Source organism: Pteronotus mesoamericanus, unplaced genomic scaffold (genome assembly GCF_021234165.1).
Source record: "Pteronotus mesoamericanus isolate MK-2021 breed Mesoamerican mustached bat unplaced genomic scaffold, CSHL_Meso_final contig_42, whole genome shotgun sequence".
Taxonomy (NCBI): Eukaryota; Metazoa; Chordata; class Mammalia; order Chiroptera; family Mormoopidae; genus Pteronotus; species Pteronotus mesoamericanus.
Genome location: NW_026555157.1, coordinates 8,899,911 through 8,914,239, shown reverse-complemented (window position 1 = coordinate 8,914,239; position 14,329 = coordinate 8,899,911). Strand labels below are relative to the sequence as shown.

Genomic DNA, 14,329 nt, shown 5'->3' with positions numbered 1-14,329 from the left:
TTTTTTTTTGGCAGTTGAATGGCATCAAAATCAAACTGTTTGCATTTAATGCACATTTGAAGCTAATAATACCATTTAAAAGGAAGAATAGAGCTTTAAAAAGTCCCAAAGATTTATTCCAGTCATTTTGCAAAGGTCTCAGAGGACAAATGGGTGCCCAGATTGCCAAATGGCTTTCAGTGGTGTAATGGAAAAATCACCGAACTGGTCATCAGGAGACCTAGCTTTGTTAATATGCTGCTAATTTCTGACCTTGGGCAAGTCACTTCATCAGACTGGGGCCATGAGTCCCTCCTCATCAGTAAAATAAGTTCTTTGAATTAGATGGCAGTTTTCCCATTATGTTCCTAGGGTCCTCTTGAGAAACTAATGAAGAGAGCTGAGAAGGTGAGGGGCTGCCTGTTAGATTAGCTAGAATTCCATGTACTCAGCATTTCAAAGTTTTTTCATGATAATTTGTTCGGAGGGAAATGAGGGGAGGCAGAAAAGCTGCACCTCTAAAAAGGCATTTGCAAACCACCAATCAAGGTTAATCTCTCCAACCTCTTCTTGCCATGTGTCTGTAGAGTTCAAACAAAGACTGTTCCCATGATGTAGAGTCTGGTGTGCATCTGAACCAGCTCTTCTCTCAGTGATGCGCAGTGCTGGTTTGCTTCACACAGTTGTTTTAGATTTTGCTTGTGGATTCTGTTCTCAGCGTTGTATGATTGAGCATCCCTCCTTCTCCCTCCCTGTGAAAGTTAGTCAACCTGCAAATAATGAAAGAAGCAGAGAACGACCTATTTAACAAATGCAACCTACATTATGTATTTCATTTTGATTCTTTAAATATAAAAAAAATACCTTTCCTATCTCATGAGGAAAATAAACTAATCCCATGCTTATAATAGTTTACTTAAAGTACATCAGGACTGATGCAGGGGATGATTGCTGACAAAGTACTGAGGGAAGCACCCTAGTCACCGTAGCAGTGCACCCGCTTTTTCTTGCTCTCCTCCCACACCAGATTGCATTATCCTGTGCATGGTTTTAATAATAACACTATACTTTGTGGGTGATTCAGAGCAGTTTTGCATTCATTACTCCATCCTCACTTGGCTATGAGACCTTTGACAAAATTATTTTAATAATGCAAATAAATTTGGGGCATGATTTTATCTTTCAATTCTGTACTTGGTTATGAATCCTGGGCTGATATTAAGACATAATTCATGTAAAGTTTTTTAAACACTTTGGAATCAATATGCAATTTTGGTAAAATAGTACATGTGTCCCCTTTTATGGTCCTCCAACTAATACTCATCGATTGTTACAAACTAATATAAAATTACATACAGAATATACAGTTATTATAGAGGGTTTGAAACAAAAATTTAAAGAGAAAATAACTCAAATAAATGCAATAGGTATTACTATTACTTTCACAATACCCACTGTGACTCTCTCTTCCAAATACAATGATGAGTAACAGTGTAAAGAGGACTAAGATTTAGGCACTTTTTTATCAAGTTTCCCTGGGTTTGCTATAGTTTCATTTTATTGAAATAAGAATAATTTTTTCTAAATATAATGGAAGTTGGCCTTTTACACAAGGCCAGGTGTTTATGATCTTATGTACATTGATGAAACACCACAGAGTTTACAGGGCAAAGGAGAGAAATATATGTGTTCTACATAAGAGGAAGTATGTGTACAAGTGTTTAGCTATATGATTTTGGTGAACTAGAAGGTAGCACAACTTAGCCCAACTGCCTACCCACACTTTGTATTAAGACCTTTAATTTTTTCAGAGGATTTTTAAAACCCCTCCATGTATTCCAGGCGTAGATACTACTGAAGAAGAAACAAAAAGACATTGTTCTTGCTAATTTTGACTCTTGATTGACCACATACATAAATTAAATATCTCACCTCCCTTCAGCTCTCAGAGGGGTGTTACTAAATTACTGATTTCCATTCCCAAAGGATTTTGTCTTACATATTTAAGCCCCAAGAATTTTCATTATGTTTGAATATTTTGGTTGCAGCCCTCTTTGAAATTTATTACATTTGCATTTAAACATAAATTTTGAACAGAATATATGTATTAACAATAACTCAGTTGTAATTATGAATATTAATGACATTAAATTAAAATAGTAATCACATCAAGGCTTACTGATATATGGGAGGTTTAATCTGCCACCATATGTTTCCCAGAAACTACTGTTTATATTGAGTTTTTGTCAGTTTTTTATAAGACTTTTGGCCACATTTTTAACAATCAGGTGGTCAGATGTCACTTGTCATTTGTGTTAATGTAGTCTCTGTCATGCCTTTCTATTCTTCCATATTTCTTTTTTATATTTTTCTATCTTTTTAATGTTTTGTTTCCAATCTATATATTTAGAAAACAGGAGAATTATATTTCTAGAATCAGTAGTAAATAGACCTTCCTATAATTAAAGTGCATGAGTTCCACACATAGGCAGATTTATTAGTATTATCACCATCCATTATTCTAATTTGTAATATAAAACATAGTGCAAAGGGGAAATTGACCCAATATTAACCTGAAGAAGCTTAGATATTTTGCAAATTGTCTTGGTGATATTCATTTTACGATGCCAAAGACTTTCTGTCTTCTTCATTTTCTGTAATGGTCTGGGTAGATAACATGTCTGATAACAACTCCAAATCAAGTGCTAATTATGCCAATTTAGTTTAGTTTGGTAATCAGAATATAAGTATTGGAGATAGTAAACAATAAGACTATAAAAAGAAACTGGGTTTCTTTATATCCCTGTTTATATTAGAAAAGAATAATTCTGCTCCATGTGACTCACAGAAGTCAGTGCCAATGAGGCAATATCCACTTTTTGTAGGCTAATGGTTAGAGCTAAGAATAAAATAACCTACATAAGCTTAAATAGTACCCAGTGCTAAAATTTTTAATCAGTTCTTCCTGAAGCCTTTATCAGAATTTATGTTTACAAAATTTCCTATGTTTAAAATACTATGTTCACTATCTCAGTTTCAAAATTTGAAAGATTTCACTACAGTTATAGTTTTCTAATGTGACTTCACTTAAGGTTTGAGATGCACTGGAAACCTGGGCCTCTATATCCCCTAACTAACTATATTTTCTCATGACTTTAGAGCAATGATTCTTAAACTTTATTGTGCCCAAGAATTCCCTATGGAAATTGTTTAAAATGTAGATTTGTAGGATCCGCCCCCCACCTCCCAGAGATTCTGGTTCATTTGGCCAGGTAGGACTCAGAAATCTGCATTTTAAACAAATACCCCTGTGATTGTGATTCGCGTGGATTTAGATCTTCACCTAAGGAATGGAAGTGGACATAGTAAACAATTGGAGAAAATATATCCTATTTAGTACATTAACTTCTTTCACTATCAAATCCATATTCATTGTTTATAAAATGTCCAGAAAACATTATTGATCATTTTTTTTCAAAGGAGTTATAAGCATTTAAAATATTTCACATATGTAGCAAATATTCAAAGGGGGTGGACTAACTAGATGCTTTCCTTTCATATTATATAGAAAGTCTATTCTATATGCTAGTGCTTGATTATCTACTTTGAGTAAATGTATTCTTTTTTATAACTGAAATCACAACATCCTATTATTCTTTCATGTGCACTTAAAACCTTTCTCTATTTAACTTTAGAGCAACCATCTAAACCTGATATTGTTAGCAAAGCACCATTTCTTGAAACAGAGCAGCTAAAAAAGGTAAGCACTTGTTTTTTATTAATTGCCTTTACTTAGCCTAGTACCAAATGCCTTCACCTGGCCTCAGACTCCAGAACAGATAAGATAAACCTTGTCTCTTGGGCAGCTGACAGTGTTGCAGGTGCCAGTCAGAAAGTCTGCGTGAGGGAGCGTGGGGCCGGAGGAGGGTGATGCCGTTTCTGAAGGGAGAGGAGGGCAGCAAGGAGTGAAAAGAGGCATGTCTTTCTTATCTGGATGAACTGAGTGTTTAATGGAGTTGTGAAAGATGAGTAGATTTTTTTCCCCCAGACTAGCAATTTGAAGTAATACGATGTGAAAGAGAATGACATTTGGGAGAAACATTAAGTTATCTTCCATTGCTGGAACTTTGGGTGCTAAGACAGTGGGCAAGAAAGTGAAGTGAGAGAGAAATCTGGAGAGGTAAGAAGAAGATGGATTATGATAGGCCCTTTATGTCACATAGGGAATTTGGTCTTTCTTCTACTGACAAATTACTGAAAAGTTGAAGTAAAGGTGTAAGAAGATTAGATTTGAACGATCACATCACCAGGGGTTTAAAGGAGGTTTTAATGAAGGAGGGACAGATCTGGAGTTCCATAGTTCGGCCCATCAATTGACCTACAATCCCACTTTCACTGGCTAAGATACTTCAGTTTTCCGTGGTGGAAGCAGAAACCACGTCTGGAATTCCTTGCAGCAGATTAAATTGTCCTGTATAATATTCGTTTATAAACACTAAATATGAAAGTTAAAACACACTTGAAGAAAAGTAGTGAGCATTATCGATGGTGGTGAGAATAGGTGCTATGTATGGCCTGGAATGTGCGCGGTATGAAGCTGGAGAGGCAGCCACACTGTAACACTGTTAATGATTCTTGCGTATGCAGTTCTATGAACCACGGCAAGGGCCAATATTAATGCAATTGTGTTACTTTGTTAATGTTAAAAATGACTAATGTCAAAATGAATTTAGTGTTTTTACGTGAATTTGGTGTTTTATATGTTTTTACGTATAGTTTTATTAATAGGTGCACCATTGATGGTGTGCTTTTAAAATGAGCAAGACCTTACTGTTAACTGTGAAGCATTGTTTTTATATGAGAGCATTTACTCAGTCCTTAGTCAGTGACTGGGAAATGAATGGGTGGGAAAGCTTTGGGATAACTCTCAAATCCCCTGAGGATTTTGAGCTTCCACATGGACAATCACTGATGAAAAACTAAGGTAGTGACATTTCCTCTTTATTTTGCAGTTGGGTGACTGCATTTCAAAAGACAGTTACCCTGATGGCAATATCACATGGTACCGGGGCGGACAAGTGCTGCAACCCCTTGAAGGAGGTGGGTATGAAGGACGCAATAAACTCAGGTGACCTGTTTTGATTTTCTAGGAATTTTTTAAACTACCCTGCCTCTAAATGTGTTGTCCCCTTTTGATCTATGATTCTGTGCTTTGTTACTCTATGTATCCATTAAGTCATTCAGTGATTTTAAGAAAAAAAACACCAATTTTAACCCTTGTCCAGAAGAATCAAGAGCAAAGAAAATTACTTTTGTACGTGACATGTTTTAGAAGTTAATTAGAGTGAATGGGAAATCAGATTCCAGGATTGTCTTCTGTCCTTGTCTCTGATTCATGGTTTTAAAAAGACATCCTACCTCACTACGTGTCACTTTCCACTCCTGTTAAATACATTGAGAGGGACAAAAAGGCGTTGTGGCATTTCATTAAGAACTGTGGAATTGTGGCTTTCTGATGAAAGATCCTGTCATTAGTGTTCTGTATTTTCTTCAGCGGCGGTCATAATTTTTAAAAAGGAAATGGACCCGATAACGCAGCTCTATACCATGACTTCATCTCTGGAGTACAAGACAACCAAGGCTGACATACAAATGCCGTTCACCTGCTCTGTGACGTATTATGGACCATCAGGCCAGAAAACACTTTATTCAGAACAAGCAGTCTTTGATATCCACTGTAAGTAACTCAACATATAATTATGCAATTTTAATGCATTAGGAAAACCATTCAAATGATTATCAGTATTTTAAGTCCTGATCCTTATGATCTGTGGAATCTACCTCCAATCCCTACCGCGACTCCATAGCATTCTAATAATCTCTTCCTCATTGAAAGACCTCTAGAATAAAGGTTTACATGTCTTGTGATATCTTTCTCTCTTTATTATTTATGGGCATTTTTCTATATTCTGCTAGACATTCAGTTCCTTAAAGACAAAATCTTCAGCTTAAGTCTTATCCCTTCTGTTAGTCCTCAGCCATGAACTTTATAGGAGTTCAAAATGCCATCTCGTGGTTTTCTGAATGAATGACAGATGAATAGAGGCTATGACTGAATGGTCTTCTAGATAAGTGATTTCCATTTCAATAAAGAGATTTATTTTATTAATGATATCAATTGCATCAGTTAAATAGGATGTTGTATTCCAAGATACTTTGGTTAACTTTATTTCCTAGATTTGAAACAGAATAGTAGAGCAGAAACAGAACTACAAAGGAAACTTCGTGATCGTCTGGTCTAACTCAGTTATTTTACTTAGCAGTAAAGTGAGGCCCTGAAACTTGTTGTAAATTAGGTGCAGAAACTGGGTTAGAACCCCGTTCTCCAACACTGTTCTTCCCTGAGACCGGTGTGGAGGCGATCTAATGACTAAGAGCAAACATGCTGGCTGCCCAGTCCCTGCAGTGCCAGTTACTGCGTGTTTCCAGAAAAGGGGCTGAAATACTCTATGTCTCACTTTTCTTAGCTCAAATTGGGAAAAATATAATATTAATACTTAACTCATAGTGTCGTCATGGAGATTAAGTGAAATCACAAATCTAAAATAGCACACTATATAACACATTCAATGTTCAATATTAAGTACTATTCTCATTATTTCAAAATGATCATTATTAATTACTGCATAAGGATATGATAGTGATATCTTTTTAGGAAAAGGCAAGAAAGAATTTTATTTTTTTAAAATGCATCAAAAATGTTTGTAATACTGCCATATGTTGTAGACTAACCCTGCACTTCTATCTCTGTTCTGGAGGAAGGGCATAAATCCCTTTTGAACTTTCAGAGAGTTTTTACCCACTTACATTTCTATTTTGGTTCCATAAAGTATGGAACTATATATAAGAACAAAACTGAAATTCCACTTGCCCTAATAATAAGGGTCATTTTTACCTTTAACTTTGTAATGCATTTCAACTTGATTTAAAAACAAGGACTGAGAGGATTTCCTCATGTACAGCTTATTTAAAATCCATCTGTTATTTCTGTAAGTGAAGGAAGAATTTTGTCTGTTCAAAAATACTCAATTGGAAATAAACTATCTTGGTGTAAGTGTAGGAGTGCAAGGTAGAAAAGAACATCAAGATGAGTAATAAAGAATGAGATACTGGCTTAAGAAAGAACAGAAGGCATGGGGATTTGGGTAGACAGAAAAGTCCTTGGCCTTAATGAAGGAAGTGATTTTACTGTGACTGGCTGGATGGGGCGCATTTGGCGTGGCTTTTGAGAAGGCACAGTGTATTCAGTACTGGGCTTCATGATGAGGACACAGAAGTGTTTGAGATATAGTTCTGACATTTAAGGGATCTGCTACTTCAGTAGAGAAATAAGACACTTATATCAGAAGGAAGTTGTCAACACAAGGTCTCAAGCAGTCTAAGAGCCACTGGAAGATGGTGAACTGGCCTAAAGGCTCAGGTGCTCAAAGACAGTGATTTTCAAACTCTAGTATCAACATCACCTGAAGAACTTGCCAGAACACAGATCGCTGGACCCTGCCCAAGTTTCTTATCCACCAGGTGCTGGAAGGAGCCTAGCACTTTGCATTTATAGCACATTCCCTGGTGAGGCTGTGGCTGCTGATCTGAGGACCACACATGGAGAACCACTATTCCAGGATGACTTCAGAGGAGAGAAGGAGGCAGCTAAATGGAAAGGACACAGAGCACAGTAAAGGAAAAGAAATTTGGCAAAATTTGTCTTAAGAAAGATGAACTAGTTTACTCCTTCCTTACCTATTCAGTCAGTAAAGAATTCTTGGAGTATCTAGTTCTTTACTCTTTGTGTTTATTTCATTTCTGCCTTCTGACACTGCCTAAGAGTATGCCACCGTGTTTCATTGCCTGTATTTTTGTGACAGTTTTCTAACTAGTATCCCTCTTGTTCATTCATTCCAAACTGTGCTCCAAGCTGCTGCCAGAAATATCTTTCTAGAACACCATGCGACTACCTCATGGCTATGATTAAAATTCTGTGAAGACTCCTCAGATCTCTGGGATTGATCTTCACACTCCCAACTGATTTCAATATGCCTTGAGTCCCCTGTGGACATGGCCCTGCACTATGCCTCAACCTTTATTACTTCACTGCACTTACCCCAGTCTGTTCTGTTTCCCTGATTCTTCCTGTAAATTACCACTTACATGCCCAGCCGTATGCTGTTAGTACTTCACCTTTACCATCTAGCGAACACCTACTTAGTCTCCAAAGCCAGATCCAGAGTCAATTCCTACTTGAGGCTTCCCAGCCTCATGCATCTATAAGCTACCCGTGGTCACTATGCTTATATCATATGCAGTTTTTATAATATTATAGTCTTAAATGTTAAGTATGGTGTGATCAAAATTTGAAAGTTCTTTGAAGGCAAGGACTACACCGCTTTCACCTGTATAGCTCTAGCACTTTGTACCTGCAGAAAGTAAATATTAGCTAACAGATGAATAAATGACTGGACAGAAGGATAAGTGAAGAGATGGGAGAAACGAAAATTGAGTAGATTCCTGTTTATTATGTAGGGGTATATATAGGGTTGTGAGATGAAAAATAGATACTAGGTTAAGAAATATATATTTCACTCCTACATATCAGGAATGCATGAGGGCTTTGAATATCATTGTAGTAGTTAAAGCACTACTTAAAAGCTGATTTAGAGGAAGTATACAGGGGTTTATAATTGTTTGGGAAATACAATAATTAATAAATAATAACACAAGAATAAACTGTTTCATGTACTCACAACTGAAGGCTACTTTGCCCATCCCTGTACATGAAGGAGTAGAGAAAAGACAGGTTCAAGGTGAGAGACTGATGAAGTTTGGTGGCCGTGTTTCCATGAAGGTTAATTCGAGCCTGGACTAGGGAAATGTTAGTGAAAGGAGAAGGGGAGATTCACATGCCAAATATATTAAGTATTAATCATTAAGACTGAGTGATTGAGTGGATAAGGGAATACAAAAGAGAAAGCTAGAATAACTGGCAGAATGACAGAGAAAAATTCAAAGTCAGGGGCAAAGAGAGTGCCAGAGATCATTAGTTTTGTTTGAGACATGTTAGTGGACATCAAGAAAATTACTGTGAAAAGTAAGTGTTACATTAAACTTCTGATCTCAGTGTAGTTCTGTAACCCTCTAATACAGAGTAGAGCTTATCAGAAAGGGGACACAGAGAAGTGGGGTTTTGAAATGGAGCAGGAAGTCAGACGGACGGTGATCCCTGGCTGTTGTGGTGTCAGCCTTGACTGGGGATGTGCCGCAGTGATGAACCACAGGCCAAAACCAGTCGGAGGGGTCGTCTAAAAGAGTGAGGGGGGCCTAGAAATGGAAGGTCAGTAGGGGACCAAAATCAAACTTAATTTACTTTCCAACTTTACCAGGAACTGCCTGTCAGGAACCTACCTCAGGCAAATTGAGAAAAAGTAACAAGTGTATTATACCGACCATTGTTCAGCCTCAGAACACTCTGGGCAAACATTTAGAAATGCCCAAGCATGAAGAAAAGGCCAAGAAGCATCGATAACAACCCTACTAAATTTTTTCTGCACTTTAGTAACCACAAGAGAGGAAAAAAAGCCTCCAAATCTGTCACTTATTTGTCTCATTATTAGCTAAAAACAAAATAAGTCTTCATTGATAATTTTTGATGCTACCAGTTTGGAAATATAGACAAATTCCTCAGTGGTGTTAAGCCTTGTAAAAAGGTTCTCTCGAATAAACCTTTGCTTTATATGATTTTGGAATCCATTATTTATTGTGTTATCTGGCTATAAAACAAGTGGATAAGTTAGAAAATCGGAGATTTATAACCACCAACACCACCTCCTTTTATTTCATATTTGCTAGATAGGGTCCACTGTATTCAGCCTTGAATTTATTTAGCATTCTACTGTTGAGCAGTAGCCTCTGTAAAAAAATACCCTTTGGCCTTCTTTTCTCCATAAAATTGACTGAAATGGAATGACAGTTGCATCTTGGCTCCACTGCACAGAACAGAATTGCAGTATACTTACAGTCCTGTTGATTGTGTTAAGCGTCTCCCTCAGTTCACAGGATTCATCTTTTTAAAAGCAGATCTACTCTCTTGCTTGCCCAAAATCTTGCTGGTGTTATTTAGCTCATGTAGCTTTTTATTTAATATAAAGTATTGTTATGTAATGTGAGTGCAGCAGTGCCTAATAGCTTTAGCTACTTTGCTAGCTGATCCAGCCTTTCCAAACTATAAGATTCATATAATATAGTAAAATGCCCTTATAATGAAATCATATAGTGAAATTGTTCCTATTGATTTTTTACCCATAAAATAATTATGGTCATTCCTACCTGGGTTAAGGACATTTTGCTAGGAAGAAATTGATTTTTATGTAACAGGGTTTCTTTGTTTGCTCTAACCAAGATTAGTGCTTGGTGTAGTAAGTAGCTATTAACTTCAGTCCTTCTATAAAAAGATACATTTAAGTAATTACCATTACTAGCTTCTTGAGAAAATTGTGTGTAATTAGGTTATTTACATTGCATGTGCAGAGTAATTTGGTACTTGACAAAAATGGTTAACTTGTATCTGTGACTCTTGCAGATCCTACAGAGCAGGTAACAATACAAGTGCTGCCACCAAGGAGTGCCATCAAAGAAGGAGACAACATTACTTTGAAATGCTTGGGAAATGGAAACCCTCCTCCTAAGGAGTTTTTGTTTTACTTACCAGTAAGTGCTTAGGGATTATTACTTGAGCTAGATTACTATCATTTTGTCCTGTTGTTTGGCAACTGGCTGACATTAAGGATTGAATGTACTTAGGCAGCTTAAGTTAAGAGAAAGCATGTTTTTCTTGGGGACAAGGGACACCTGTAGAATGTCCTTTGAAAGCTTTTCCAGCATCTGCCAATGGTCTTGTGTTTTTTTCTCAATGTTAAGGTATGTCAAGGAAAAAAGCCTGACCACAGGAAACCATAATTACAAAACCTCAACATTTCATTATCCAAATAAATTATAAGAATCTGTTCTTTAGAAACAGATAACTGTAAATGGAGAGTCATGGCAGCAAATGCTCTGGTGCAGATTCAAAATCTACCCATAGCACATTCCTGAACACGTCTGTGAACCTCTGAAGTAGGAAGAGTTCTGTTGCAGATTATATTTAGTTTATCAGACTAACTCTGGGGGTTATATCTTGTTATTGTATATAGTCTTTAGCTGAAGGAAATGATATGTATGGAGGATAACTTGGAACACTCTCCTAGGATGTGTTCTAGATGTCATAGTGGTAAGGAGCTTGACTAGGAGACAGCTCTTCTGAGGAGACTTGTTTGCTCCCCCACAGCTCTTTCTGAGTTTCTCTTTGTTATAACTTTTCATTGAGAGAAGTCATGTGCAACTCTATTTGCTTTTACTGTGGGGATATATTTACAAATGTCATACTACATTACTTTGTCGTGTTGAAGACTATCATCCATTATATTGCTCAGGAGACTAGTATAAGTAATTTCTTTCAGACTTCAATGTTGACAGACAACTTTGTTTCTTCTAATAAATTGGCATACTGTTTTTGTCTCATGTGTAAATGAAATATCGAAACTAGTTTTGTTTATATCTTGGCTATCAGGGATCATGGAGCCAAATATTTGTCTTAGTATTAGCAACAATGTCTGGTACTTTTTTTTTTTTTTTGGTTGTTGTTAACATGTATTTCTGGTTCACCTATATTTTTATATTTTAGATTGTTATTGTTTTTTCTCCTTTTGTTTATTTTTTCTCCTCTCTTTCTTCCTTTCTTTTCTCACTACTTTCCTTCCTTCCTACCTTTCTTTTTCTCTTTTTTCTCATTTTTATTTGGATATATGGCATCTTTTCTTTTAAAGTTGTCTGAATCTTTCTGTCAAATTAGGCAAAGCATAAATATAAAAATAAAATATTAGAGATTTTTAAAAAATAAAACATTTTATGCTATCAATAAAATAGATATCATCAATACAATGAAAATTAGCCTCTCAATATCAGTTATTTTTTCCAGGAATCAGCTAATACAAACTGTACTCTCATTTGTCCAAAGATATATATTTTCCTTTTTTCTTATTTGAGAAAATGTTATTTTCATCAAGAAATACAAGTCTTTTTATTGTAGCTCCCAAGTGTAATAATCTTGTCATTTTGCCCCTATCAAAAGGGACAGCCCGAAGAAATAAGAAGCTCAAATACTTACACATTGACAGATGTGAGGCGCAATGCCACAGGAGATTACAAATGCTCGCTGATAGACAAAAGAAGTATGATTGCTTCAACAGCCATCACAGTTCACTGTAAGTCATTTTATTCTTCATACTAACTTCACTTCAAAGACCTCTGATAGTCTAAGTTGGCTATCTTTTCCAATAAATTGCAGTTTCTTAAATAATATGGTTTCATTTGGCTTGGTGAAGTGCAGCAAAACAAGTTAAACTTTGGTCCAGATTTGTACTGAAATATTGAAATCTTGCATGGATCTAATAACTGCAAATTTGACAGTGGCAAATGTCCATTTTTTTTAATGCTTTCAATTAACTGTATAAAGAAAATTTGTACATGGCCCTGGCTGGTGTGGCTCAGTGGATGGAGTGCCAGCCTACAAACCGAAGGGTCACTGAATAGATTCCCTGTCAAGGCACGTGCCTGGGTTGCGGGCCAGGTTCCCAGTAGGGGGCGCTCAAGCGGCAACCACACATTGATGTTTCTCTCCCTGTCTCCCACCCTTCCCTCTCTCTAAAAATAAATAAATGAATAAAATCTTTCTAAAAAATGTGTACATGGATATTAAGGAAATAACTCATTTTATCTTTTAAGAAAGTATTTAGGTATGTGCATTTGGCACATAAAATATAGATTAAGTATCTTTTTAAAAATTACAGAATAATATTAACATACAAACTCGGGCGATACAAAGTTAATGTAGACTCAGCCTTTAGAAGAGAAGGTAGAGACTACTAAAAGCCATTCATTGGCTTCCTCAGAGAAAGAGAATATTTTTAGAAATAAAACCTCTTCAAAGTCGCCCTCTGATACCTTTTTTTGTTAACTTGTCACGTGCTTTTGATATCCAGGTGCTTCAAAAGTTATATTTACTCCAGTGTGATAGAAAAAGATATACATAGAAAACAGGCGCTTGTGTTCTTTATTTTGTAATTCCTGACAATCTATGTTATTGCTCTACTTGATGCAACGTGGAAGTTGGGAACTAATTTGAACTGCTCTCTGGTGACACTGGGTGTCACAGAGTGCTTGGGACAAATGCCAGTCTTGCTTGGAGGTTTGTTCTAAACATCTTTTGTACTCAGCAGCACCATCATATAAATAAGGTTTTCTCTAGTCATGATCCACTTACCGTCCCATTGAATATAAGGGGTTTCTTTGTTTAAAATCAAAAGACTTTAGAAATTGTTCTGAGAAAACATTTCTAAATCTTTCACCCTACCTGTAATTCTTGGAAAACATGTAGGATAGGAGCTAAAATTTTGAGGGAGATACAAGGAAGAATATTAGGGAATAGTATGACCAGATGGTTCTCTTTGAGCTTCTGCTGTTGGAAGTACACCCTAAGGAGGCCTAGTAAAAACAGTGTACTGGTAAGAAATATTCACAGCCAATCCATTTCTCTGTTTGTTCCATATTCATGTTGCATAGATCCGAGTATATCTGCCACCAGGGACTGTTTAAACAAAAAACAGTGACTTCTAAGGATAACAATAGGGTCACTTCTCTGTGAGGATTAGTAAGTCATGGAACCATTTATCCAGCCTGTTCCATGGGGCAGGGCGGGCGGGGGGGGCAGTAAAGGGAGGGACTGTGACCAGCATGTAGACTTGCTTATGGAATAACTCTCTGATATCATTGTTCATGAGATCTTGGGGTCAGTAACCAATCATTCAGTGCCAAGAGATGGTATGTTTATGTTTAAGAGATGTTAGCTACTCAGGACTCATCTACAAGTGATGAAGTAGGGAGGGATAATTAATGGACTGATAAAGCCAAAGACTTGGCTGCAACCACATAATACCTCCATGATAGGCTGTGGTTAAAAAAAAAATTAAACAAAACATGTAACAGTTTAATTGGAGTTCAGTGCACTTAACTGAATTTAAAAGCTTTTTCGTTTTGGCAGGTAAACTGTTAACATTAGGTTTTAAGCCCTACATAGCTCCGTAAGAGCTAAAAAAGTATTGCAAGTAAGTCAAAATTTTACTCTAAGTTACATGAAATGGAAACATAAAAATCCTATTTTTGCCCATTTATCTTTGATTGCTTGCTTGTTTTCCAAAAAGGAGAT

General features: G+C 36.5%; 1 protein-coding gene across 1 annotated transcript in view; it reads left to right on the top strand.

The window, feature by feature from the left end:
* The window catches only part of ALCAM (activated leukocyte cell adhesion molecule), a 201,742-nt gene that overhangs the window by 152,624 nt on the left and 34,789 nt on the right, over window positions 1-14,329 (top strand). Inside the window, exons 4-8 of the mRNA XM_054577336.1 lie at window positions 3,675-3,739; window positions 4,992-5,079; window positions 5,534-5,716; window positions 10,610-10,737; window positions 12,197-12,329. Of these exons, the coding sequence (XP_054433311.1) occupies window positions 3,675-3,739; window positions 4,992-5,079; window positions 5,534-5,716; window positions 10,610-10,737; window positions 12,197-12,329 (597 nt within the window). The remainder of the gene's footprint in view (window positions 1-3,674; window positions 3,740-4,991; window positions 5,080-5,533; window positions 5,717-10,609; window positions 10,738-12,196; window positions 12,330-14,329) is intronic.